Genomic DNA, 26,647 nt, shown 5'->3' on the forward strand with positions numbered 1-26,647 from the left:
GAAAACATTTGTAAATGGGAATTGTTTAGGTCTTCAGAGTGGCCCAAATGGTACATGTGGCAAGTAGACAACTTTGTGGGCTAGTAAATTTGCCTCTTTTTGTGTTCTCTCTCTGAATTGTTCCCTCTCCAACTCTAGGCAGCCGGACAAGCTGGTTGTGGTCTGGACTCGAAGAAACCGGCGCATCTGCTCCAAGGTGTGTACCTCTTTCACGCAGGTTGGGGGTTATCCACCGTTGCTACTTTTAGAGAGGGAGGAGATGTGCAGGGTTGCAAGCTCTGGGTTGAGAAATACCTGGATATTTTTGGGGTGGAGCCTGAGGGTGGGGTTTGGGGAGAAGAGGGACTTCAATGCCATAGAGTTCAATTGCCATTTTCTCCAGGTGAACTGATCTCCAATGGCTGGAGATAAGTTGCAATAATAGCAGGATATCTCCAGCTAGTATCTGGAGGTTGGCAACCCTAGGGATGTGGCAGGGTTCAAAGCCAGTGCCAGAGCTATCCTTCTCAAGGGCCTGGTTTCTGTTTTAACTGTTCCTTTAATCCTTTTTCAGGCACACAGCTGGCAACCGGGGATCAAAAACCCCTATCGGGGCACAGTGGTATGGATGGTGCCTGAAAATGTGGACATCATGGTGACGCTCTATCGGGTATGACATCCACATGCTGGGATCCAGCCCTGCCTGGGCAATCTTGTGGGTTCCGACACACAGGAGTTGTTAAGTTGAGTCCCTTTCAAGATCTGTCAGCAGGTCCTTAGCTAGAATGTGGTTGTGAGCGGACAGGGGGCTTGCTTTCAGAAATCAGTGTTTACGCTTGTGCCTTTCCCTGTGCTCAGAGATAAACACACTCGAGCTATCAGCTGTGCCGCGTGTGACTCCAGCCCTGTTTTTGCACTGAATCATTTTGTTGTTTGAGGCTAGCTGGAGGGTTGTATCCCAGACTGGTTCATGTTTGTAGTCCTGTGTGTTGTACATTTAATCCCACTGAGTGACCCTCTTCTTTTTCTTTTCCAGGACCCCCATGTGGAGGAATATGAAGACAAGGACTGGACCTTTGTGATTGAAAATGTATGTTGAAACCAGTCTAGTTCTGGGGGGTGGGGTGGCTTGGTATTAGCACGCCCAAATGTAGGGCCCGGGAGTCAGGGTTTTCTCCTTGCCTCCGGAAGCAAAGCAGGGTCTTATTGATTTAGTGTGTGTGTGGGGGGGAGGTAGTTTGCAATTTCCTGCATTGTGCAGGGGGTTGGACTAGATGACCCTGGTGGTCCCTTCCAACTCTATGATTCTATTATGCTTTATCATTCTGCCAAGAGTCAGTCTTGGCTTCTGGCAAGCCATGCAGCAAAGTGCACCAAATAAAATGCAATAAAAGTTTTAAGCGTAAACAAATAAAACAAAATGTCTCTGTTTGAACTGCCACACACTATTGCTGATCAGAGTGAATTGTGGGAGCCTTCTTGATAATGGGAGTCTGATGCAGTCTCTTGGATTGGGGAAGAGAGCAGGCTAGCCAGGCCTCTCTAGGGAGGGCTCTGCCAGTTTGCCTATGGCAGCACCTACAGCACTTAGAGAGCCAGTGTGGTGTAATGGTTAAGAGCGGTGGACTCTAATCTGGTGAACCGAGTTTGATTCCCCACTCCGCCAAATGAGCAGCAAACTCTAATCTGGTGAACCAGGTTGGTTTCCCCACTCCTGCACATGAAGCCAGTTGAGTGACCTGGGGCTAGTCATAGCTCTCTCCGAACTCTCTCAGCCCACCTACCTCACAAGGTGCCTATAGTAGGGAGGGGAAGGGAAGGAGATTGTAAGCCAGTTTGATTCTCCTTACAAAAAAGGTAGAGAAAGTCGGCATATAAAAACCAACTCTTCTCTTCTTCTTACGATAGTAGATTGCCTACAGTAAACCTTCGATGGCAGATCTCAAGGCATGGGAGAAAATATATGGGTGAACACCATCATTCAGATATCCAGGGCCCAGAATGCTTACGGCTTTAAAGATAAAAGCCAGTACTTTGCATTGAGCCCAGAAACCCATTGGTAATGAGGGCTGAGAGTAAGTGATACACGATCCTTCTATCTAGCCCCGGTCAAGAGACTAGAAGCTACCATATGTCACAATGACCGATATATTTCTATTTAGTGATTTTTTAAAAAACCCTCTCTGTCTAATTGCAAACTTGAGCTGGCTGAGGTATTATAGACATAGCAACGATAATTAAAAGGACCCAATATTAAATGAGAACCACATGTGGTATGGATAGTGTGTGGCTAGAGTGTTGAACTAGGATCTGGGAGACTCAGGTTCAAATCCCCAGTCTGCCACGGGAGCTCACTAGGTGACCTTCCTTGGGCCAATCACACACTCTCAGCCTAGCCTACCTCACAGGGTGGCTGTAAGGATAAAATGGAGGAGAGAGGACCAATGTAAGCTGCTTTGGGTCCCCACTGGAGCAAAAGATAGGGTATAAATGTAGTAGATACATATTATTTGTTTTGAAGAATGGGAATTTGGACTGCTGGGTTTGGTGGGAGGTTTATTGTAAACTGCTGAGCTGTAGCAGAAGTGGAGGGATTCTGGACTTCTGTCTTTTGTGCTAGGATTTTGTAGTTTTTGAAAATCCAAAAGAGATTTGTGCTGCTATGACAGTAAAACAGTGAGGAGCAGGGTGCCTATTTCAATAGTCGGATCCATTGAAATTGGGTGTGAGGGTTGTGAGGCTTGGCTCTTTCAGGGCATTGCTGGAAAGTGAAGTTTGAGGGGGGTGAATTGAGGGAAGGGAAGGCTGAGTTTGGGTGTGTGTGTGTGTCATATCCCCTGCTGAAACTGTGATCGTTGCCCTCGCACCAGGAGTCGAAGGGGCAGCGGAAAGTGCTGGCTTCGGTGGATGTCAACCTCAAACGCTTCGCCAGCCCAACCCCTACCCAGGTCGACCTAAATCTGAAGCTGAAGCCACGGTCGGTGAAGGTGGTAGCAGCTACACTGAAGCTCACGCTCTGCTGCGCATTCCTGTATGAGGGAAAAGCCACGTGAGTGCTACCTCAGGGGGAGAAAAGCTTGGTCGCACACGGGCCCTTCTTAACCAGAGACTGGCTTTTACTCTACCGGTCCCTTCTCCTTACCATATAATAGCATCTCCAGAAAGTAAATGGGTGTCTCTAAGAGAGCAGGGGAGTCACTTCAGGCTAAAAGATCTACCATGGGCGGGGGGTGTCACACACACACACACACACACATGCACACACACACAATTTGTACGGATCAAAAGGCAGCTGTCCACCCATGGCACCTTTTCTCCTCTCCTCTTGCCCTTCTGCAGGGATGAGGACATGCAAAGTCTAGCCAGCCTGATGAGTGTCAAACCCTCCGATATCGGCAACCTGGATGACTTCGCTGACAGTGAGGAAGAATCAGAGGAAGCCCCAAAGCAGAGCCGGCAGGCAGACGGTGCAGGCCATGGGGTGCCTTCTAAAGGTGGGGGCCTCCTTCCTATTTCCCGGCTCTGATCCCACAGACTGCAACAGCCATCTGTTGAAAAACCAAAAAGGAAAAGGGAGATTAGGGGTTCCCTTCCCACATCTTGATCCCACTGCCTTGACGGACAATAAAAGCAGAGCCAGCCTTTCATGGGAATATCTTGAAATCAAAGCAATCAGATCACTGCAGTTGACCAAAACTGATTTAAATTTGACTTGAGGATAAGCCAAGGTCTCACAAGGAGCTGGAGGTGCTCAGCTTTTGCAAGGCTTATTGGTAAAAGCTTGCAGTGCCCCTGAGGTTCTGCAATGTGCTTTGCTTGGCTCCTGTCATGTTTCATTTGAAATGAGAAGACTATTGCTCAGGATAGAGATGAACCTGGCCCAAACCATACCAAAGCCCTAAATGGCTTGGAGCCAGAATATATATGCCCATTTGGATACTCAGACCATTATTGATGGCCCTGTTTAAGGTGCCTTCATCTTTACAAGTGAGGTGGGTATATGGTTGCCAACCTCCAGGTGGTGACTGGAGATCTCCTGCTATTACAACTGATCTCCAACTGATAGAGATCAGTTCACCTGGAGAAAATGGCTGCTTTGGCAACTGAACTCTATGGCATTGAAGTCCTTCCCCTCCCCAAACCCCACCCTCCTCAGGCTCCACCCCCAAAATCTCCAGGTATTTCCCAACCTGGACCTGGCAACCCTAGGTGGGTAGCTGTTAGTGACAGCACCTTCTTGTTGGCTATGGACCTTCCTCCTCTTGGAGACCCAGGTGGTGTCTTCCCTCACCTCCTTCTGTAGTCTTGATTTGGTCTCCACCAGTCTCTTCCCTAACATATAGTAGGATTTTCCTTTCTTTGGACCCAGTGAGGTGGGTGTGCTGTAAGTTTTTTGACTGTTACTAGTACCATAGATATTGTTAGAAACCCTCCATGAGTCCAGATTTGGGGAAAGGTGCATTAAAATTGCCTAAATAATTAATAAACCCTTTTTGCTAACAACTTCAGTCTATTTTATGCCTGATTTTATTTTGGTGGTTGCATTTATTACACTTTTGTTTTCTCTTTTTGCCAGCTGCCTCAGAGGCCTGTTGTCAGGCAGAAAGGAGGCATCAAGTATTCTTATCTAAACGTGCCATTAATATGGGAGGTGAAATTTCAAAGTGGGAGGGAACATCATGGAAAAACAGGAAGTCTCTCCTTCCTGTCTTCATCCCCAAAGTTGCTGGTTGCTCTGAGGTTGCCCTGGGCTAGAGTTCCTCTTGTTCAGATGCTCCCAAATCTCTATCTCTCCTACCATCCCCATCTGATTCCCGGGCACATAGTTCTTCCCCTTGGACTTTCCCTGCAGCTCCAATACTAATTTGGGATTGTGTACACTCTGTGCTTTTGTAAAACAAATTTTTTTGCACGGTCCAAATTCGGTAAGCTGTGCAATATGCAAAAATTGCAAACATTTGCATCATGTGTTCTTCTGTTGCTGGTCAGGGGAGGGTCCGGGAGCTGTGCCAGCCGCTGAAGCTTTACCCTGCCAACCCCAGAAAAATCTCCCTCAGCCTTCCCTCTTGCTCTTGAGGTTTCATCAATCCTTTGCCGCCATGAGGCCTAGAAACATGATTTTTAATTATTTATTTAAAGTGGACTTTCTCTGAAGGCTTGACCCTCTCTGCTGTGTACCAAGTGCTATGTTGGTACTGCACTATCTTAACATTTCAGAACGTTTCAACCAGACCCTGTGCAAAAGCTGCCCTTTACACCCCCCAAAACATCTCTGGGGGATGGGTGCCTAGGCTTTCTTTATTCTGCATCAGGAGGTTCTGCATCTTCTTGCACGGCTGGAAGCATCAATACTTATGCATGGACTTTTAAAAATGTCTCTTTATTTCCCCCCTCTTCTAGGATTAGTAGCCCCCCACCGGCTGTGCTGTTGCATGCCCAGTCTTCTGCCTGTAGTCATTCTCCTTCTTTCTTTCTCTCTCTCCCTCTCTCTCTCTCTCTCTCTTCTGCCTGTTTCATCTGTTCAGGATTCCTCCAAAACGTGTTGACGGACTATTTCTCAGGTAGGCTTCCCCAGACCCCCTTTCTTGATTGCATATGGGTGCAAAACCAAAGTATACTCAACGTCCTTTAACCACATGGTCTTTTTCACAATGGGGAGGGGGAAGGGTAGAATCACACTCCTCTTGAGTTCCCATTCATGCTTTGGATCCAATCACAACTCTTGTTTGCTTTAATGAGCCTGACAGCTTCTCCTGGGGTGTCACCTGTTCTGGATCTTTTATTCATTAATTTATCTCCACCAGTGTACAATGGTGGTTTATAGAATGCTGGAAGCAAATCTGGTCTCTTCCCTGAGCTGCTTGCAATCTAATATTAGAGAAGAGCAAAAGAGCAAGGAAGAGGCTAAGGAAACAAGGGGTGACTGATCAAAAACTGTTCTGAGGACTGCGTTGGCATTTCATTTGTGGCTAAAGGGTTAAACTTACACATGACGCTGGAATTCCACCAATGGAACTCCTGACATGTTTGCTTATAGAAAGAGGCTACAGCAGGGCTGAAAATGGATCGGGGCTATGGTGCAGGGGAAGGGTGGGTCCGCTCTTTCATTCATTCCACATTACTTCCCTGATTGGAAAGGATTCCCCCCCCCCCCGGCTGTAATTTTAGACCCAGTAGAGAAAAAGAGAGTTCTTTGTAGTGTACAACTAAGTTTTCTCCACCAGGACTTAAAGTAATCTGGCGTCAGTTTCAATTTGGAAAGAATTAACCCTCTCCCCTTTCCCAAGACTGTGGTACCTTCTCCTTCTTGGGACGGAGCATGAATAACAAGTCTGGAATGCCCGTGATGGAGATACCAGGGCTTGAACTTGGGACATATTGAACAACATGTGTCATTTGGCCACTTAAAGTAATTAAACCAAAGGCTTTACAGATTAGATTGTTTGGATTTGAAGAGAGAGTGAAGTCAGAACCATGCACATATTTGGAAGGTTGTTCCAGGCCTAAGAGCTGCAAGGGAAAACAGACAGTCATTTGAGATCTTGGGCAGGCAGCAAATAATTTCACCCTGTCTCTTTCTTTTCTCCCTGGACTTGATTTCCCCATTACACAGACACTTCACGGGATTTGAACACCCTGGCAGAGGAAGAGGAGGATGCCTCGGCCCAGGGCACAAGCCAAGAGGCCTCAGCAAATTCGACTTCTTCCAGGGCCCTTATGAAGGAAGGTACGTGCTGGGGTATCGTCCTGAAGGGGAGCAGACCGGAGGGTGGCCCTTTTGGGGTTAGAGCAAGAGAAGGTGGGGGAGACAGGACCCCTGGATATGCCCTTGTTGTCTAGCAATGCTGAAGAGTTGTGTAAGAAGATAACAGCAGGCAGCGGAGAAGGTTAAAATGCTGAGCTATGATGCTGCCTTAACCTGAAGTCAGGTTGTTGGTCCATCTAGTCTCAAGATCATTTATTCTAATTGGCAGCAGCTCTTTGGGACCATAAGCAGCAAAAAGGTCTTCCCAACACCTGTAACCCAAGACCCTTTAAGTGGAGATACCTTTACCTTTCCTTTATCCCTTAGAAGCTCCTTGATCCATTGATCTTGAGCAGCATATATTTAATGTTTGAGGGACATAAGGACTGAAACAAATCTTGCCACTGACAATGTAGCCTTGGGATCCCAGTCACCTAGTAAAAAAGGCATTATGTCAGACACAGAGGCATTAGATTTATATGTTAAAAGAGGAGAGATATATTGTGATCAAAGTTCCTCATAAAAGCGGCATTCCAAGAGGGCATGAGCTAATGAATCGATAGAGCCAGAAGAGCAAGGACAGGTCCTGTCTGGATATGGTATATTCAAAATTCTGCCCTGCATAACCATAGAGGGGTTAGCATTCAGTCTAGCTAAACAGAAGGCTCTAGAAAGACGAGGAGTTGTCAAATAGTAAGTATAAGCAGGCAAACCACGTGGTGGTGGTATTCCAAAGAACTGGGATGAACAAACGCGGTGAAAGTGGAATTACCAGGGATCGAACCCGGTACCCCCTGCTTTGCAAAGCAAGAGTTCTGCTGTGGAGCTACAGGCTTAGCCTGGAATCTGGGGGATGATGTACAGCTAGGATTGCCGAGCTCCAGGTGGAGCCTGGAGATTTCCTGGCATTACAACTGCTCTCCAGACTACGGAAATCATTTTCCCGGGAGAGAATGGCTTCTTTGGAGGGTGGACTCTGTGGCATTATACCTTGCTGAGGGCCCTCCCCTCCCCAGGCTCCACCCCCACAATCTCCAAGCATTTCCCAGCCTGGAGTTGGCATCCCTTTGTACAGCACAGCAGGGAATCAGTTGAATGGGCTGGACTGGTGGGCGTTTCATCTGTAATGATGGGAGAGGGACATGAATTTCCCAGAGTTTTGTGGAGCTGATTAAAATGGATGGTAGGCAGAGAGGCTAGCCAAGGATGCAAAGTGATGGTTGTAACCTTTAAATCCCTTCATGGCCCAGGACTATTATATCCGAAGAACCGTTTCTCCTCAGTATGTCAACTACAGGCCTTCTGGTTGCCTCCTGCTAGTTGTTTCCCCACTTCAAGTGTTGCCACGTTAGAGTCTGTTCCTTTTCTGTAAAGGTTTTTAGGAAATGCCATTTTATTTCTGAGGGGTTTAAGCTGCAAGTGTTTTCTTGGTGGGGGGAGGGGATGGATTGGGTTTTACTGTGTTTCAGATGTTTTTAATTTTTGGAACTGTGAACTGCCTTGGACCACAAGGCAAAGGCAGGATATAAATATTTCAGTTAATAAAGGAGAAGGTGGATGGAGTACAGACATGATGAGTGTAGTGTGGTGGTTACTGTTGAACTGGGATTCGGGAGATAACAAGTTCAAATCTCTACTCTGACATGAAACTCACCGGGTGAGCTTGGGCCCAGCTACTCACTTTCAGTCTAACTTGGGGATAAAAATGGAGCACAACTCTAAGCTCTTCAGAGGAAGGGCAAGGTAAAAACACTCTAAACGGCCTGGGCTCTCCTTAGTTCTTATACATGAGATCACTGAAGCCTGAATAGTTAGTCCATGTCTTTTCGAACAGTTTTGGTTTTAAGAACTCCATTGTATTCACAGCCAAGGTGGTTTTGACTCGTGAAAGCACAGACGTGCACACGCAGCTTCCATTTCAATGCTTGCCCAGTGCGTGTGAAAAGAATCTGTGGAATTGCACTATCAAGGAAAAGAGATTTGGTGTGTTTTTAAAGGCACTTCTGTAGCAATCAAAAGAAAGAATACGCTTTGAACTTTCTTCAGAAAAGAGAAGTTTTTTCCTGCTTTTAATAGGCCCGCAGCTAAACTTAACGAGTCACTCTGTTCAGATATAAAAAGTGGCTGGTGTGTTGGGCTGGAGAGGCCAGCCATCAAATCCATATTCAGCCATGAAGCTTGCTGGGTGACCTCAGACAAGTCTCCCCTCCCAGGATGCATGTACACAATCCTAAGGTCCTTGGAGGAAGAACAAGACAAAAATATAATAGGTAGCCAAATAACTATCAGGATATGATGTGATGGGAAATGTTTGATTTGTGCCAAAGTTCAGCTCCCCCCACCCTTTTTAACAGTAAGGCCCTGGAATATATAAATCCCTCTGCCATGTGTGGAACTGCTTTTATCCTCTTGCTAAGGAGCCCTGTGGCGCAGAGTGGTAAGCTGCAGTACTGCAGTCAAAAGCTCTGCTCACGACCTGAGTTCAATCCTGACGGAAGTCGGGTTCAGGTAGCCTATTCAAGGTTGACTCAGCCTTCCATCTTTCCGAGGTCGGTAAAATGAGTATCCAGGGGGGTAAAGGGAAGATGACTGGGGAAGGCACTGGCAAACCACCCCGCAAACAAAGTCTGCCTAGTAAACGTCGGGATGTGATGTCACCCCATGGGTCAGGAATGACCCTGTGCTTGCACAGGGGACCTTTACCTTTAAGAAGCCTCAGGCTGGATGGCCCAAGCTAGCCTGATCTCGTCAATCTCAGAAGCTAAGCAGGGTCAGCCCTGGTTAGTATTTGGATGGGAGACCACCAAGGAATATCAGGGTTGCTGTGCAGAGGAAGGCACTGGCAAACCACCTCTGTTAGTCTCTTGCCATGAAAACCCCAAAAGGGGTTGCCATAAGTCGGCTGCGACTTGATGGCACTTTACACACACACACAAGAAGCCTCAGACTGTTCCCATACATTTAGGTTGAAACCTTAAGCACACTTTTTAGGAAATAAATCTCATTTCCCTTAGCAAAAAGCTTTAGATTGAGCTTTTTAAGCATTGACTGCTGGGGATCCAGAATAGATAGAACCACCTCCCAGTTCATGGCTCCCAGTTCATGCTTCCCTCGCCCCATTTCTGTGGAACTAAAAAGAAAGGAAAAAAACACTTTGCATGGGTATCATTCCTGAACCAATTTCTTAAAACCACACTTTGTAGTTCATTCTGTTTACTCATAGTAACCATTTCTGTTTGGGGCTTCCCTTTTATATCAGTGTTCTTATCTTTTAACACCTTACTGCAAAAGCTGACCCACATCCAGCTTGCAGCTTCTTTCAAAACCACAGTTTTCTGTCTCATGATTTCGGCAGGCTTCCAGTTCCTCTGAGGGTGGAACTCCCCGTTACGTGGAGCTCTGTGATTCTTTTCTTGTTTGCCTTTTATACATTGCAGCTGGCAAAGACTGTGATTTGAAGTGAAAAGCCTATGTGGGTGGAGAGGGGTTTCTTAACTCTCCCCCTGCACTCTTTCCTTCCATTGAAAATCACCTTTCCCCCTGGGCTATTTTTCTATGAATTGGGTTGTAAAAAACAGCTGGTATGGGAGGGAGTATTTTTCAGTGGGGAAAAAACAGTGTGAAAGGAAAAGGTTAAGCCCCTTTCTCTCCCTCTTCCCCCTACTGGTTTTCCACTTCACATTTTAGCATTGGAAGCTTTGTTGTATAAAGGGGGAAAAGATCCTAGAAACAAATCACAGAACAACGGAGCAGTTCATCACAGTTAAAGACTCTGCTACAATTTGAACCACCCTGACTTGGATGGCCCAGGCTAGCCCGATCTTGTCAGATCTCAGCTGCTAAGCCCTGGTTAGTATTTGGATGGGAGACCACCAAGGAATACCAGGATTGTTACACAGGGAAGGCAATGACAAACCACCTCTGTCAGTCTCTTGCTCTGAAAACCCTACTGGGTTGCCATAAGTCGGCTGCAACTTGAAGGCACTTTACACACACACACAATTTAAACCATGACACCAAATTCCAGCAAGAATGAACAATTCTAACTTGCGTGTGATGATCCTGTATGATAGGAACCTGGCATGGGGTTTCTGTCTTAAAGGAGGCATTCTCTCTCTGCCCCTGCTGGCATTGCCTCTATCTTGTAAATTTCTTAAAAACCTGTAACTGTTGGAAGCAGCTTACTGCCCTTTAAAGGGAACCCCTTTTCTCTGCCATCTCCTTGACTTTCATTTGGTGCCTGGCCACTGGGGAGCAGTCTATGGTAGTGATATCCTAGAGAGGTCAGAAAAGTTACTGCATGACATTGCCCCCAAAAGATCTGTTGCAACCTTTCTAGGACACGGTAATCATAGACTCTTCTCTGGCCAGGCAGCTGGAAATGTAGGACAATTTGCAAAATCTATGAAGGACACTTCACCCTACTTCATGGTAGGGCTGATTCTCCATGAATAATATGTAATTTGTGAACCTGACAAACAGGGGGTTGGACAAATTTGTATCTCTCAGGTCCTCTTATCAGAGAGGCTGAGTGTACAGACAGAGGTAAACACCTTAAAATGGAGAAGAGGAGAACGATGTAGGCGGCTTTGGGACCCCATGGGGGATAAAGGCGGGGTACAAATGAATTAAATAACAAAAATTCCCCCCACACCATTTTTCAGAAACCTGAAACAGTCCTGAGGGGCATGTAATTAGGGCCCTGTGTGAACTGGGCCTCATTGATCAGACAGATAAGAATTGAAATGATTTGCCAAAGTAATCCAAAATCTGAACAAAACCCACCAGAATCCAGACAGCAGACCGCCACCACCACCTCTCTGGCTATCACAGCTGATCTTCACAACCATTTCTTAAAATGAAAGGGGCAATTCATCGTCAGCTGAATACTGCCCCTTGTGCCAGTTCCTGTGCTCATGTTGCATGTTTATTTATGTTATTTATAGTCCGCCTTTCTCACTGGGACTCAAGGCGGATTACGCAGAGTAAGTCAACACAACCAACAGGATGGGATTTTAGGTAAACAATGAAATAGGATTTGGGTTGTAGAACCAACCTGAAGTCTAAAAAGCAGAACTGAAGCAAAGCATAAGTGTTAACATGACACAATTAAGTGATGCAAAATTTACGCAATAGGATCCAATCCACATCAAACTATACACAGCAGCACAGACCACAGTCCCCAGCAAAGTATCCAAGGAATTTTGGGATGCCTTTTGTACAGTGCAACCCTATTGCCTGTGTAGAAAAGCCCTCTTGAATGAGTCAGTTTTGCACAGTTTGTGGAAAGCCGGGGGAGTGGGAGCCATCCTGACCTCCTCAGGCAGGCCATTGCACAAGGTGGGGGCCACAGCAGAGAAGGCACGTCTACGGGCAGTTATTGATTTTGCCCATTTATAGGTTGGACCCAGCCCTGCTCTTGGGTCAGGCAGTGACAGTGTGATGATGCCCATCCATTTCCTCTGTGGTCCTTTTGCCAGCCCCCTAATCTGTGGGATTTTGGTCTAGGGCTATAAAATGTTGTTTAGAAATACTGAAAGCATACTGAATACTGAAATTAAACAAAAGAGTTTCCGTCTAAACATTAGGAAGAACTTTGTAACAGTTAGAGCTGTTCCTCAGTGGAACAGGTTTCCTCGGGAGGTGGTAAGCGCTCCTCCTCTGGAGGTTTTGAAGCAGAGGCTAGATGGCCATCTGTCAGTAATGCTGATTCTATGACCTTAGGCAGATGATGAGAGGGAGGGCATCTTGGCCATCTTCTTGGCATGGAGTAGGGGTCACTGGGGGTGTGGGGGGAGGTAGTTGTGAATTTCCTGCATTGTGCAGGGGGTTGGACTAGATGACCCTGGTGGTCCCTTCCAACTCTATGATTCTATGATTTTGTCATTTAAACATTAATTAGAAAACAGCCTTGGTCCCAGGGAGGGGAGATCAACTCAGCAGACTCTTTTATTTGTAACTTGGCTGTCAATAACAGACTCCGCTGCTCATCACTGGCCTTATTGTTTAAATGTTTACAGACATATGTATATGGCAAAAAAAATCCTTATCTCATAATCATTTGTTTAAATGTTCAGTGATTTCCACCCCTAATTTGGTCTCATTCTTGCAGCCATCACCAAAGTACCCAGGAAAGCAGCAGATTCCCTTGCTGGCAGCACCTCCCACCCGGACCCCCCTCGTCCCGCAACGGAGTCAGCCCCCGCCCTGTCCACGGCAGCACCCCTAGCAGTAAGTGGTGCAGAGTATGCTGGGAATGTGGGATATGAAGGGGCAAGCGGTGTGTGCCCAAGAGGAGCAACTAGCAGCCAGAGGGGGCCAGGCACCCGGAGGCGAGGGACAGGCACTTCCGCAGAGCTGGCACGAACACGGGCCGAAGAGGAGAAGGAAGAGAAGGGGTCTGAATGGTCACCCGAACATCCAGCGTCGCTGAGCGCCACTGAAGTTAGGTGAGTCCTGCTCTGGGGAGGGAAGCGGGGACTGGACACCCGTGTCCCTCTTCTGAATCACCGGGAAGGGGAATCTAGCTGGGTAACAGCAGGAAACCAGAAGACTGGGCTGTTCTCCCCTTGCATCAGGGCGCAGGAGCCTCCTGGCTATCTGTCCTCCGCTTGATCCTGCAAGGAAGATACCTCTTTTGGGTGGCCCTAAATATTACCCAGCACCAAAGAGCAAGCAAGACCAACAACAGCTGCTACTTTTGTTTCTTCTTTTTCGGAGGGGGAAGGGTGCCAGATATAGTTTCTCCCCCTCCCACCCCGAGACCGGGAAGAAGCAAGGCTGTTCCACCCACAAGGAGAAAAGAGAAGTTTGCTCTTCAGAGCAATGGGAAGTGAGAGGCCTGGGGTGGGTAGCGGGGGAGAATTCTGCTCTGGCAGAAGAGAGGAGGGAGCAGGAACATACCAAGCCCTGGGCTTTAAAATGAGCCCCCGTCAGTTTCCTTTGGGGAGAAGCAGTGGAAGGGTTTCCCGTTCATGGTCCAAATGAGGTTATGGAGTCAGTGGAGTTTTCCCTTTGCCCTGGAGCCACGCGACTTGACTTGCTTGCTCAAGCTCTCTGCAGTCGCTTGCTCTGCAAGTGCCTTTCTCTGGGCGCTCTCACTTTCTGCCTGCCTGAGTCAAGTATTCTGTGTTAACGTGGGTGGGAGTTGGTGAATGAGCGGTCCAGCTCTTTAGCAGCCCTGGGGAGGGGGGTTGTGGCGGAGGGAACTAGCTGCCCTTTTGACCCCCTTCCATGAGCCAGAGTGGACTGCAGGGGACAAGATGCATTTTTCAAAAGAGGCCCAACCAATAAGAACAAAATTAAACGAGTCATTAGGGAGAATTGTGGGCCATCGCATGATGGGAAGAGGTCTGGCCCTATTGCATGTTACCCAAGGGTTGCCACTGATGTAGCAAGATGAACTGAGAGATGGTGTCCACAAATAGTTCATAATGATGCGAGGAATGCTGGGGCACAAGTCTGGGGGTAACCTGAGACTGGCTGGTTCCTGGCAGGTGGTGGCACCTGCCTCCTTGGGGGCGTGTCATGCTTCAAAGGTGGTCTGTTCTCCCCCACAGGTGTGTTCTGAATCAAGGCACTCTCCAGTTTTCCTACCACACCTCTCAAACTGCTCCATCCATCTTCATCACTTGATGCCAGTTGCTAGCTGTCAAGCCTTTTCTCTGCCCTTCCTGTTTAGGGAGAGGCCATGGTTCAGTTGTAGAGCATCTGCTTGGCATTCAGAAGGTCCCAGGCTCAATCCCCAGCATCTTCAATAGGGGATGTGAAAGACCTCCACCTGAGACCCTGGAAAGCCGCTGCCACTCTGAGTAGACAGTACTGACCTAGATGGGCCAAGAGTCTGATTCAGCATAAAGCAGCTTCATAGGTGGCCATATTTAAAACCACTGGGGTCTTAACACTCACACAGATCTTCCTCCACTTATAAACAATCAGAGATGCCTCACTGGCAGGTAATCTGGCTGTAAGGGAGCAGAGTAGGTTGTGAACATTTCTGAATGCTTGCCATAGAATCATAGAGCTGGAAGGGGCTGTTCAGGCCATCTAGTCCAACCCCCTGCTTAATGCAGGATCAGCCCAGAGCATCCCTGGCAAATGCTTGTCCAGCCTCTGCTTAAAGACTGCCAGTGAGGGGGAGCTCACCACCTCCCTAGGTAACTGATTCTACTGTCGAACAACTCTTACTGTAAAAATGTTTTCCTAATATCCAGCTGGTACCCTTAGTTTAAACCCATTATTGCAAGTCCTATCCTCTGCTGCCAACAGGAACAGCTCCCTGCCCTCCTCTGACAGCCCTTTGAATACTTAAAGAGAGCAAGCATGTCCCCCTTCAACCTCCTCTTCTCCATACTAAACATTCCCAACTTCCTCAGCCTTTCCCTATAAGGCTTGGTCTCCAGACCCCTGATCTTGGGAACTTTTATCTTGAGGGTGCAAATTGGAATGGAGAAGCTTGATTCCTGGATACAACTCTAGAAGGGTAATGGTTTAGATCAAGTGGAGATGAGCGTTAAGGGTTCCGTCCTTCAGAATATTGACTCGTGTAATCAGCGAGGGTGGATTGTCCTTTAGGGACCACTCCTCGGAACTCATGCAGCCCCCCCAAATCTCTCTCTCTCGCCTCCAGGCCGACTGATGTCTGGAAACCCCGGGAAGAGAACCCCATATCTGCGCCACCACGGAAGAAGAGTCCTACCAAGGGGCCTGCCAGACCCACGGATGTGTCCGCATTGCATTCTGAAGCCTCCCCTGAGGCCCCCCCTGTGAGGAAACGCCGTCTGGAGAAGACACCAGTGCCTCTAGGGAATCCCCAGATGGTCACACCCTCAGAGAACAAGTCTCTCCCCACAATGCCTGATGCCGTGGGGAGCCCAGCATCGGAGAAATCACCCTGTGGGAGCCCCACAGAAGTGCCCGTCTCTCAGCCGCAGCCCCCCAGTTCTGTGGTCGTGTATTTTGTGGAGGAGACAGGCCTGGGTGAACAGGGGCCTGTCATTGTCACTAGCGAAGCAGGATCGGCAGGGTCTTCAGATGCAGCATTCCTGGCCTTGTCTCCTATCATGGGGCTACCCCCCATGGCACAAGATTTTAGAGAGTCACCCAGCCAAGAGGCCCAGAGTTCAGCTGGAGGTTGGTCAATGCCAGATGCTGCTCCTGCATCGACGGGTTCTGGCGTTCTGGTGGAAGTGATGGAAATGGAGTGCGGGGGAGGATGCGGAGAGGTGGCGCAGCCGTCTGGACTGCTAGTCGTGCCCCCAACTGAGCTGGCCAGGTGTGGGATGGAGGAGGAGCAGCCCGTGGTCAAAGAGGAGCTTTCTGTCAGCGAGAGGAAGCCTGTGACGGGAGAACCATCCCTTCAGTGGCTTCCGGCTGAACCAGAGAGCTTCCAGATTGAGGCTGAAATTGGCCAGGAGGCCAGGGGTACTGCTTCTGGAGGGGAAACTGACTCAGCACCTCCTTCAGAAGCTGCTCCTCAGATGGAGAAGTGTCAGGGAGGGAGAGGTCCAGATGCGGAGAGTTGCCAAGTCTCTGGGATGTCCGAAAACCCGGTCCTGCCAAGCGATCTTTCCTCAGAAGCTCTGGTGGAGCAGGAAGGGAGGGAAGTACAACTGGAGGTCAAGAAGGACTTTGCAAATGGTAGACTCCAAGCCTCAGCAGATTCACCATCTCCTGCGGAGATGTGCCAGGAAGTGGCTGCAGAAGAGGGCTGGGCAGAAGCCCCAAGGCCTCCCCTGGCTGTCCTGTCTGATCCGGAGGTGTGTAGGGGAAAGGAAGAGGAAACACCAGTTCCTGAATTCTGTCTCCAAAGCCTGTTTGAAGCCCTGAAGGCTCCCGCCGAAGTGGAGAAAGGAGACCTGGGTGGTGGGAGCAATGTGGACCAGAGGGTGGCTTCTACAGATTTCACGCAGCAGGCGGCAGAAGAGGAACTTTCAACAGTGGGATGCGTTGTGCCAGAGAAGGAAGAGGAGCAAAGCAAAGGGGAACATGGTGGACGGAAATTTCCAGAAGATACGCTGGAGGTCACACTGGCAAAGGCACACAGACCAGACCAAGAAGCTTTGCATATTGAGTTCTCAGGGAGCAGCACCCCTAGCCTGGAAGAGGCAGGGAATGGTCACGAGGGAGTGGAAAGCCACAATCTGCCTGATGGCGGGGGTCAAAATGGGGAAGAGAAAGCCAGCTCCGAAGGGCCTTGTGCAGAAGAGAGTTTGCCCCCGAGGAACAGTGAGGGGGCGGAGGCCTTGGCCATGGCTCCCCCCAACCCGAGTCCCCCACCACCCCAGGATACCACCTTGCCCCTCCCAGCTCCCCGGGCCCTCAAGGAGAAGCATGCCCAACCCAGCCACGAGCCTCTGGTGCCTACCTCCGTGCCCTGTGGCACAACACAGGACTTCAGAGGTCAAGGGGAGGCCCAGGTACAGATGGCCGTGCCCACTCACCCGCCCCTCGTCTTTGAAAGCCAGCTTTACGTTTGCAGCTAATTCTGGTTGGATTTGGGGAGGGGAGTGCTCCTAATTCGTGTGGGGAGGATAGGTTGCTGTGGCGACCTGTGGCATTTTGGGCCCCTGAGAGCCTCTTTCCTTTAAAACTGGTTAAATTCTGGAGGGGTGGTTTTTGAACTCTTTCAGCTGAGGCGGGAGTGGGCAATGTACAGCTGAGGGTTCTGGGGGGAGAAAATGCCATCTGGAATGGAGAAAAGGCAGCCCTGCACTGTATGACCTGGGATTTGGGAATGGGATCTCAGGACTAGGTGTGGGCTTTTCATTCTCGACAGGGGACAGGCTAGCAGTGTGCCTTTGCTTCGTACAAGGGAAGTTCAGGGATCAGCAATGCTGATTCTATGACCTTAGGCAGTTCATGAGAGGGAGGGCATCTTGACCATCTTCTGGGCATGTAGCAGGGGTCACTGGGGGTGGTGGGGAGGTAGTTGTGAATTTCCTGCATTGTGCAGGGGGTTGGACTAGATGACCCTTCCAACTCTATGATACTTTGATCTTAAAATATGTGCAGGAAGAAACACGCACACAGAGCTATTATTCAAGGTGTGTGTTTTCTGTAGACACCAGTGCTGAACAGGAATATTTTTTAATATCTGGTATGGAATTTGGGATCCATTCATTTTCTGAAGAAATGAGTGACTCGACCCTATGATGCTGCCAGGAAGCAGGGTGCTTTGTCATCTCCTTCCTTGCCAGAAATGATTCAGAAATTATCTGGGGGGGGGGAGGGAATAACCAAAATGGTACTAAGCAGAATAAGTTCTGCTGCTTATGCAGAATGCAGCACAAAGATGTAATATTGCCACAAGTCATGCTTCCTTCCCCCAGTTATTGTTGAACATTCCTGGCTGCAGAATTTGCAGAGCAGTACTGGCTCCCGCTTTCCTGTGCATGCTATTTGGAGGGGCTCTCCGACCCCCTGCCATAAGGTCTGCAGTATGGAATAGTTGAGGGTAGCAGGACAAGAGGAAGACCCAACAAGAGATGGATGGACTCAATAAAGGAAGCCACTTCCCTCAATTTGCAAGGTCTGAGCAAGGCTGTCAAAGATAGGACATTTTGGAGGACTTTGATTCATAAGGTCGCCATGAGTCAGAAGCGACTTGACAGCACTTAACACACACACACACACATGGAATTTGGGATGGAGAGTGACAGAACTATGGTGGCTCAGCAGAGACATGCCTGTATGTTTCCCTTCCACCACTGCCTGTGGCCATGACCATTTGTCCCCACCCCCCATCCTTTAGGTTGACTCCCCCTGCAGCCCTACGCTGGTGAGTTCCAGCCAGTCCTTGCTGGAATGGTGTCAGGAGATGACAGCCGGCTACAGGGGCATACGCATCACCAACTTCACCACATCTTGGCGCAACGGCCTGGCTTTCTGCGCTATCCTGCATCACTTCCACCCTGAGAAGATGTGAGTTGGGTAGCCAGTCCTTGCTGGAATAGGACTGAGGAATATTGTCTGGGGCAGAGGGGTTCCAGGTTTTGATGAGATCCTGTGTTGCTGTTGCTGTTGATCAAGGACAGTGCACTGGGGTGCAAGGCAGAAAGGGGATAGGCTTGCTGAAATCTTACAACTAGGGCTCTCAATCGATATGAATAATTTTGGTTGCATTAATCACTTCCCTTTGAGTAAGTGGATTACATGAAAATAAACTTGCATATTCCCAGAAGCTCCCCCATCAGGAGAGGCTTGTTTAATTCTGTATGTACAGTGACACACTGGAACCAAAGTAGACTCCAGAAAATGAGCAAGTGTGCCTTTTCACTCACAACTTTGCCGACATAAATTGTCCCTCGCCAGTCCTGCAGCAGAAGCTGTAGCTGATTAACCTCCATGGTAATCTGATAGTAAGTCTCCAAGCCCTTGTTGGGTGGCTGGAGCAATAACAGAAGGGGAAGAAGGGGCTTGAGAGACAAAGACGGGTTTTGAGGGACCTGGCGCTGGTAATGGAGAGTGTAGGCTGGTGAGCGCAAGGTGGTCAGGGAAAGGGTTAGCTGAGGAGGAGAGAGAGGGGCCATAGTGAGTGGTTGCTGCAGGGTTACAAACGGCAGGGGGAAGGAACAGAGAGTGGGAGAAAGATACTTTGAGGAGGGGCTACAATGAGTTTGAGCAGAGTGTATGCAAGAGAGAGAGGGGGAGGAGAGGGAGGATTTCTGAAGTGATGGAATGTTAGATGGTCCAGGATTGGGGCACCCAAAGGACACTGACTGAGTTTACATTTCCCTCCCCTCTTCAGCCAGTACGAAGCCCTGGACCCACTGGATATCAGACATAACAACAAACTGGTGAGTCGGTAACTCCAGCCTCCATAGGGTAGGAGAAGAATGAAGGCCAACCTTGAAACCCCGTGGGTATCAGGAGGCCGTGGAGAAGGGAGGCTTGTATCCTTTGCTCTGCCAAGGACTCTCTGGGTGGCCTTGGGCAAGCCGCTGTCAGCCTCACCCATTTGCCCAGGGCTGTTCTGAGGTAAAGAAAATAAAGAGGTGGGGTGGTTTGTGAGGGTGGGGCCTGGTCATGAGAGAGCCAGTGGGGTGTAGCGCTTAAGAGTGGGGGACTCTAATTTGGAGAACCGGGTTTGATTCCCCACTCCTCCACATGAGCGGCGGACACTAATATGGTAAACCGGGTTTGTTTCTCCACTTCTCCACATGAAGTCAGCTGGGTGACCTTGGGCTAGTCACAGCTCTCTTAGAGCTCTCTCAGCCCTACCTATCTCACAAGGTGCCTGTTGTGGGGAGGGGAAGGGAAGTCGATTGCAAGCCACTTTGAGACTTTTCAGTAGAGAAAATCAGGGTATAAAAACTTACTTTTCCTCTTCTTCCTCCTCCTCCTTTTCTCTTTTTGTATTATTACCAAAATTAAAAGATTTTATGGAGGTAGAAAGGTTAATGATTTTTTAAAAATTGTTTCCTTATGTTGGGAGAAATTTAGATAAGTAACAAGCTCTGAGTTTCTCTCCCTTCCTCTCTTTCTGCCATCAGGCCTTTGACGGTTTCGCCTCCTTGGGGATCTCCCGGGTGATGGACCCTGCCGACATGGTTTTCCTGACAGTGCCAGATCGGCTGATTGTCATGACGTATCTGTGCCAAATCCAGGCTTTTTTCACCGGACAGGAACTGAATGTGGTGCAGCTCGCTGGCCATAGCAACCAGACCACCTACAAGGTGGGTAAATTTGACACGGACTCCTCTGGCTCCATTGATCCCGCCCTGTTTTATTCTCAGCCTCTTCAAGCTGCCGCCACTCAGCCAGAGGCTCCTGGCAGCCCAGATGCCCAAGACTCTGGGATGGCAAAGGCATCTGGCACCACAACAGGGAAAGATGAAAAACCAGAGGTGGAGGGCACTGCCCCAAAGTGTTCCTTGAGTGCAGAAAGCACAGATGTTGCAGAGGGCTTTGGGATCGGAGCCGTACCGGAGAACTTGAAGGCAGAAGCTAGCATTGCAGAATCTCCTCCAATTTCACAGCTGGAGCAGGCGTCTGAAGTTGAGAATGCTGCAAAGGATGATGGGAAGGCAGTTGTAAATGGCACCACTGCCAAACCAATTAAAGAACTAAAATTGAAGTGTGAGGCAGAGATCGCAGAGGCTGATGGGCAGGCTGAAAGTGCCCCGAGCTCACAGCCTTTCCCCAAGGACTCTGTGGTGGAGGCCTTAAGGCCTTATGAAAAAGCATTTACAAATGGCGGCGTGGCTGATTCAACCACAGAGCGTGAGGCAGATTCTCTGGCCCAAGCGGATTCTGAGGCTGACTCCTCCAAGCTTGATTGGGACACGGTGCCCAATGGCGCCATGACCGATCAGAGCACTGAACAAGAGGAAGAGTTCTCTGCCCCAAGGGATTCTGGAACTGAAGCCCCAATGCTTGGTGGGAAGGTGTTAGCTAGCGGTGCCATGCCCATCCAAGACACAGAACCAGGGGCTCCAGGGGACAATGGGATGGAAGCTGAGAAGTCTGATGGGAAACAACGGGCTAGCAATGGGGAGAAAGTGGTGCCCCCTCCGCGGCTGAAGCGGATTGCCTCCCGGAGTGGTGCTGAGCGCCCTTTGCAGCGCACCCTCTCCACAGGGAGCCAGCAGGGTCCTGTAGCCCCGCCACGAACCCACGCGGGCAAGTCCACCTTTGCTCACGTCCGCGATGCAGACCTGGTGAAGAAGCGGCGCTCAAGGCTCAAGAGCGAGTCCTCCCTGTCGATGGATGAAACGGATGCGGGCGGCCCTTCGGAGGACCCCGCCAAAAGGCTGGCTGCGGTGAGTGGGGCTCACAGGAGGCTCTGGATGCGTCCGCCGGTGTTTCTGACGGGGCGGATGCTGCATGACGGGTTGCCGGTCCCGGGGCCTCCAGCTGCGCTAAGCCTTTGCAGTTCATTTGTGCTGTCCTGATAAACTAAGACCTTCCCTCCTCACCCCACCCCTGGAGATTTCATCAGAGGGCTCAGCCTCACAAACGCGGGATGATGCATGCAGAATCACATTTTCCCACGATCAAAGCTAACCCTGCATGTTCTTGTGTTTGGGGATGGGGCTTCCCTGCATGCTTGACCGCCAGGGATTGGATGTTGGGACTTTGCTTTTCTGCAGTGTTTAACTTTTGCGGTCTGGAGTGCATGGTTTGAAGCAGGGAGGGGAGTTCTGAGAAGCAGATGACTTGTGCATTTCGGTGAGATGTCCTCCCTTTCTTGCGGGACTTTCTGCAAAGGCCTTGATCCCTCCTCACCTCTTCCCCCCACCCCCACCTGGCTATCCCAGGCTAGCCCAATCTCATCAGATCTTGGAAGCTCAGCAGGGTCGGCCCTGGCAAGTATTTGGAAGGGAGACCACCAAGGAATACCAGGGTCGTGATGCAGAGGCAGGTAGTGGCAAACCACCTATGAATGTCTCTTGCCTTGAAAACCCTGCTGGGTTGTCATAAGTCAGCTGCGATTTGATGGGGGGAAACCCTCTCCCTGCCTCACCTCCCTGACTCTGGCTCATTCCTCCTTTGGAGCCAGCTGGTTCTGTTCTCTTGGGTTTCTCTCGCCTCAAAGCAGGAGCATTTTCCCTTCCTTACTTTCCGGTGGGTATTTTGCCCCCAACCCAGGATTAACTGAGATGCATTTTTGGATTGCAACGTAACGGGATCCAATGGAGTGATTCAGACTGTTGCTCTGGAGCAAGCATTGAGGAGTGTGATGCATTCTGAGTGGCTTCATTTCTTATCTGTGTGAACTAAGAACCAGCCGCCTTCCGTTCAAAAAATGTTATATATTCTCGCTGTCTCTAATTCTGTAGAAACCTGCCTGGCTGGGTGACTGCATGTAGCAAACTGGTGTCTGGTCCACAAATGCTTCTTTCACAATAAAGCGACTAACTTTTAAATACTTGCATGACTGTCTTTTTTCCTTACGGAAGACTTAACACCCTTCTGGAATATGCTCACTTGTATCTATTTGTCTGCATCTCAAGATTCTCTCCCTTGGTGTTTCACTAATTTCTGCATTCGTGTTTACCTGGGCTGGCTTTACGCCCTGTGCAGCATCCACTTCGTGCAGGGACCAAAACTTAGGAAGGGGATGGGTGGCCCTCGAGCAAATCCCACTGCTGCCCCCGCCTCACCTGTGTTGCCTTTTTCTCCTCTGCATTAGCATCCGATGCAGGCAGGGGCACCCAAATGCTGTCCTTTGCTTTGGTGGAAGGGGTGGTGGTTTCCTTTCGAGCCAGCGTGGTGTCATGGTTAAGAGCGGTGATTTGGAGCAGTGGACTCTTGATCTGGAGAACCGGGTTTGATTCCCCACTCCTCCATAAGAGCGGTGGAGGCAAATCTGGTGAACTGGCTTTGTTTCCCCACTACTACACATGAAGCCAGCTGGATGACCTTGGGCTAGTCACACTCTCTCAGCCCCACCTACCTCACAGGGTGTTTATTGTGGGGTGAAGAAGGGAAGGTGATTGTAAGCTGGTTTGATCCTTAAGTGGTAGAGAAAGTCGGCATATAAAAATCAACTCTTCTAATGAATATGGCATTCTGTGGCAAAAGAAGGATAAAACCATTGATTTCTCCCATTGTACTTGAGGCCACTTTACACATTACAGAGTGGACAGGTTGGATACGCAGTAGACAAGTGTACATGGGGTTTTCCCCAGTGGGCCCGGTACTGCCCTCCCCTAGGACAGTTGCAGGTTTTAGGTTGGGAAAATGGTGCAGGGTGGAGAAGGCTGAAGACTCTTCTCCACATGCTCCACAGTTGTGATTCAAATCAGGCACAACACTTCTGGGAATTGAGGGAAAACCCACAATGCACATCTGGCTGTTACACAGGACCCAGGTTGGAGACCCTAGACCCAACCTGCATGCTCCATAGTGTGTACATCAAAAAAGGCACATGGGAAACATTTGAATTCTCCTCTCATGGTAAGATTCCCCCTGAGATGTGTGTGTGTGCATGCATAAATAGGTGGGTTCTATGTACAGGTTTATTTTTCCTATGATAAAAATAATTCCAGGACTCAGTTCTGCCATGGTGACCCCTTTTCCTCTCTGGTCCCCCAGGACGAAGGCTCTGATGAGAGTTCAAAACTCAGACACGGCACAGCAAAGGCGCAGCAACCTCCAGGTGAGTTTGTGGGTTGTCGGACAGATTGGCAGGTGTGGCTGAAGCTTGCAGGGTGTAAGCGTGGGGTGGGGCTTTCCCCTCCTCTGTATCCCAGATCATCTTCTAAGGACCATGTGGAGGCAGGGGGAGCTCCAGCATGTGCTGGTTTTAGCGGTTGGCCCCTGCTCTCATTCCTAAACGCCTGCTGTTAGCTCAGTGTGATCACGCTTCTTCTCTCTCCATTATAGCTCCTTCCAGCACTACCTCCCAGAACCCGATCCAGGACTCCAGCCTCAAGAACAGCACCAATGAAGAGGAGGTTCCGGTAAGGTGTGGGAAGAGCCGGGGGAAACCATCGAATGGGCTTTGGTGCACTTTGCTGGGAGAATGGAGCCTCCAAGTTCAAGAACAATCTACCTTAGATTACCAAATGATGAGGACAAGTGGTGGGGGAAAATTAACTGCATTGCATTGGGGGAGATGGACAGAAGGGCAGGATAATTACAGTGTTTTGAAGAAATAAGTATATGCTTTCTGCTCCCTTTGTGCCCTGCTTAGATACCTGGGCTAAGAGGACCTTTGCTCTGATACCAGACAATATTTGCATCCTTACGAATAAAGGAGCCAGGAGCCCGTGCAGAGTTCTCTTGCACATCTCTTAGTCCAAGTTCTTCTTAGAGCCAGCGTGGTGTAGTGGTTAAGAGATGTGGTTTGGAGCGGTGGACTCTTGATCTGGAGAACCGGGTTTGATTCCCCACTCCTCCACATGGGCTGCAGAGGCTAATCTGGTGAACTGGATTTGTTTCCCCACCTGGGTGACCTTGGGCTAGTCTCAGCCCCACCTACCTCACAGGATGTCTGTTGTGGGGAGGGGAAGAGAAGGTGATTGTAAGCTGGTTTGAGTCTCCCTTAAGTGGTAGAGAAAGTCAGCATATAAAAACCAACTCTTCTTCTTCAACTCTTCTTAGCTTGCATTCACACCAGGTGGCTTAAAACCTCGTGTCTCGTTCTTGTGAACCTTGAAATGAAAACACTCCCCCACTTTTGTGGATAGTTTCAGGGGGTACTGTGTTAGTCTGCAGTAGTAGAATATAATTCGGGTCCAGTAGCACCAACAAAAAGACCAATAACGTTTTGTCCCCTCTTTGTTCAAGATCCCAAGGCAGTTCTTATGCCTGCTTTGTTGCTCAGGAGGCTGTTTGTCCCCCCCCCCCCAACCTGAATCCAGCTGTGTTTGTGTTGAGCCACTTGCCCGGCTTTTTAGTCGGGAGCAGTGCCATCCCCACGTGCCCTGGGCTGTTGCAGAAATTGCACCAGTGGTGCGTGTGCGCGGCCACCATCTTTGCTGAGGACTGCACAGTTGGACCACAGGGTCCAGTCCTCAACTGACCCAGTCTTCATGAGAATAGTTAGGTCTCCCAGAGCAGAAAGTAAATGGCTGACAATAGTCCCTTTGCTTGAAGACAGCAAAGTTCTGGACTTCATGGCTGTGCCGGAAAACGTGTGGCTAATCCAGGAGAGAGCTGGTTGCTGAAAAGAAGTGTGTTCCTAGACTTTCCTTGATGGTCTAGTCAGCCTCTTTCTCTTTGCCCTGTGCCAGGGAAGCAACATAGCTCAGTGTTGACAGAGTGCATGTTTTGCACGTGAAGTATCCCACATTTTATCCTTGACATTTCCAGTTGGAATATCTCGGGCCGCAGAGCAAATGAAACTACTGCCAGTCAGCAGCTGGTAATACCAGGCTGACCTGGATGGCCCAGGCTAGCCTGATCCCTTCAGATCTCAGGAGCTAAGCAGCGTCAGTCCTGGTTAGTACTCATATGGGAGACCTACAAGGAACACCAGGGTCATGACGCAGGGGCAGGCAATGACAAACCACCTCTGCTATTCTAGTGCCTTGAGAACCCCACCAGGGGTTGCCATAAGTCAGATGTAAATACTAGGCTAGCCAAACCACTGGTTTGATTCCACATGGCAGTATGGAAAATAAGGAACAGCACGGGGCTCATGTAAATAGAATAAAGTACAAAGACTTCAAAAATGTGATCACAATCACTATATTGTAAATACAAATCGTGTAATTGGTGTAACAATTTACAATTTTTTACAATAATCTATAAAGTACTCATAGAATAAGACCGGAGGCACCGTGTGAATCTTGATCCCAAGATGTAGAAATACGGATGGGTCCCAACTCCAGTAAAGCAATGACAAGGACGAAGTGCGCGGCTGCAGAGCCGCGTCGGTGTTGAGAGCACACAGCAGCACCTATGCTGCGTGTGCAATTTGGATACCGCACGAATTGCAAGTGGCGGAGTCCCAGTGGGCGTGGACTACTGTGAGAAATCCCGGCTTCTCCTCCCAATAAACCTGTGAAGTAGGCTAGTGTTGTTCCCATTTTAATGATTGGGAAAGGTGACGCTGAAAGGAAAAGAAATGTGCCCAAAGCTGGCTGGGCAGGGCAGGCAGAGACACATGAAGCTGCCTTATACTGAATCAGACCCTTGGTCCATCAAAGTCAGTATTGTCTACTCAGACCGGCAGCAGCTCTCCAGGGTCTCAGGCAGGGGTCTTTCACATCACCTACTTGCCTAGTCCCTTTAACTGGAGATGCCGGGGATTGAACCTGGGACCTTCTGCATGCCAAGCAGATGTTCTATCACTGAGCCACAGCCCCTCCCCTAACAGACAACCCCAGTTCTCCCATGTCCAAGTGTGACTCTCCAGCCACTAGGCAACAAGTTCGTTGTGAGAAAGGAGGAAGCGCAAGACCCCAGTTTGGGAATTGGAGGCAACTGCTTCTATCTCATTCTGCTATTTTGCTCTTCTGGAGTTCTTTC

At 49.3% G+C, this 26,647-nt stretch overlaps 1 protein-coding gene across 1 annotated transcript in view; it reads left to right on the top strand.

Annotated features, from left to right (window-relative positions):
• EHBP1L1 (EH domain binding protein 1 like 1) overlaps positions 1 to 26,647 on the top strand; it is a 44,693-nt gene that overhangs the window by 12,807 nt on the left and 5,239 nt on the right. The window contains exons 2-15 of the mRNA XM_056853714.1: positions 139 to 196; positions 554 to 649; positions 1,016 to 1,069; positions 2,850 to 3,028; positions 3,319 to 3,473; positions 5,505 to 5,540; positions 6,593 to 6,706; positions 12,837 to 13,173; positions 15,354 to 17,142; positions 18,477 to 18,646; positions 19,473 to 19,521; positions 20,218 to 21,486; positions 23,765 to 23,828; positions 24,056 to 24,132. Coding sequence (XP_056709692.1) covers positions 139 to 196; positions 554 to 649; positions 1,016 to 1,069; positions 2,850 to 3,028; positions 3,319 to 3,473; positions 5,505 to 5,540; positions 6,593 to 6,706; positions 12,837 to 13,173; positions 15,354 to 17,142; positions 18,477 to 18,646; positions 19,473 to 19,521; positions 20,218 to 21,486; positions 23,765 to 23,828; positions 24,056 to 24,132 — 4,447 coding nt within the window. The remainder of the gene's footprint in view (positions 1 to 138; positions 197 to 553; positions 650 to 1,015; positions 1,070 to 2,849; positions 3,029 to 3,318; positions 3,474 to 5,504; positions 5,541 to 6,592; positions 6,707 to 12,836; positions 13,174 to 15,353; positions 17,143 to 18,476; positions 18,647 to 19,472; positions 19,522 to 20,217; positions 21,487 to 23,764; positions 23,829 to 24,055; positions 24,133 to 26,647) is intronic.

This window comes from Euleptes europaea, chromosome 7 (assembly GCF_029931775.1).
Source record: "Euleptes europaea isolate rEulEur1 chromosome 7, rEulEur1.hap1, whole genome shotgun sequence".
Classification (NCBI taxonomy): domain Eukaryota; kingdom Metazoa; phylum Chordata; class Lepidosauria; order Squamata; family Sphaerodactylidae; genus Euleptes; species Euleptes europaea.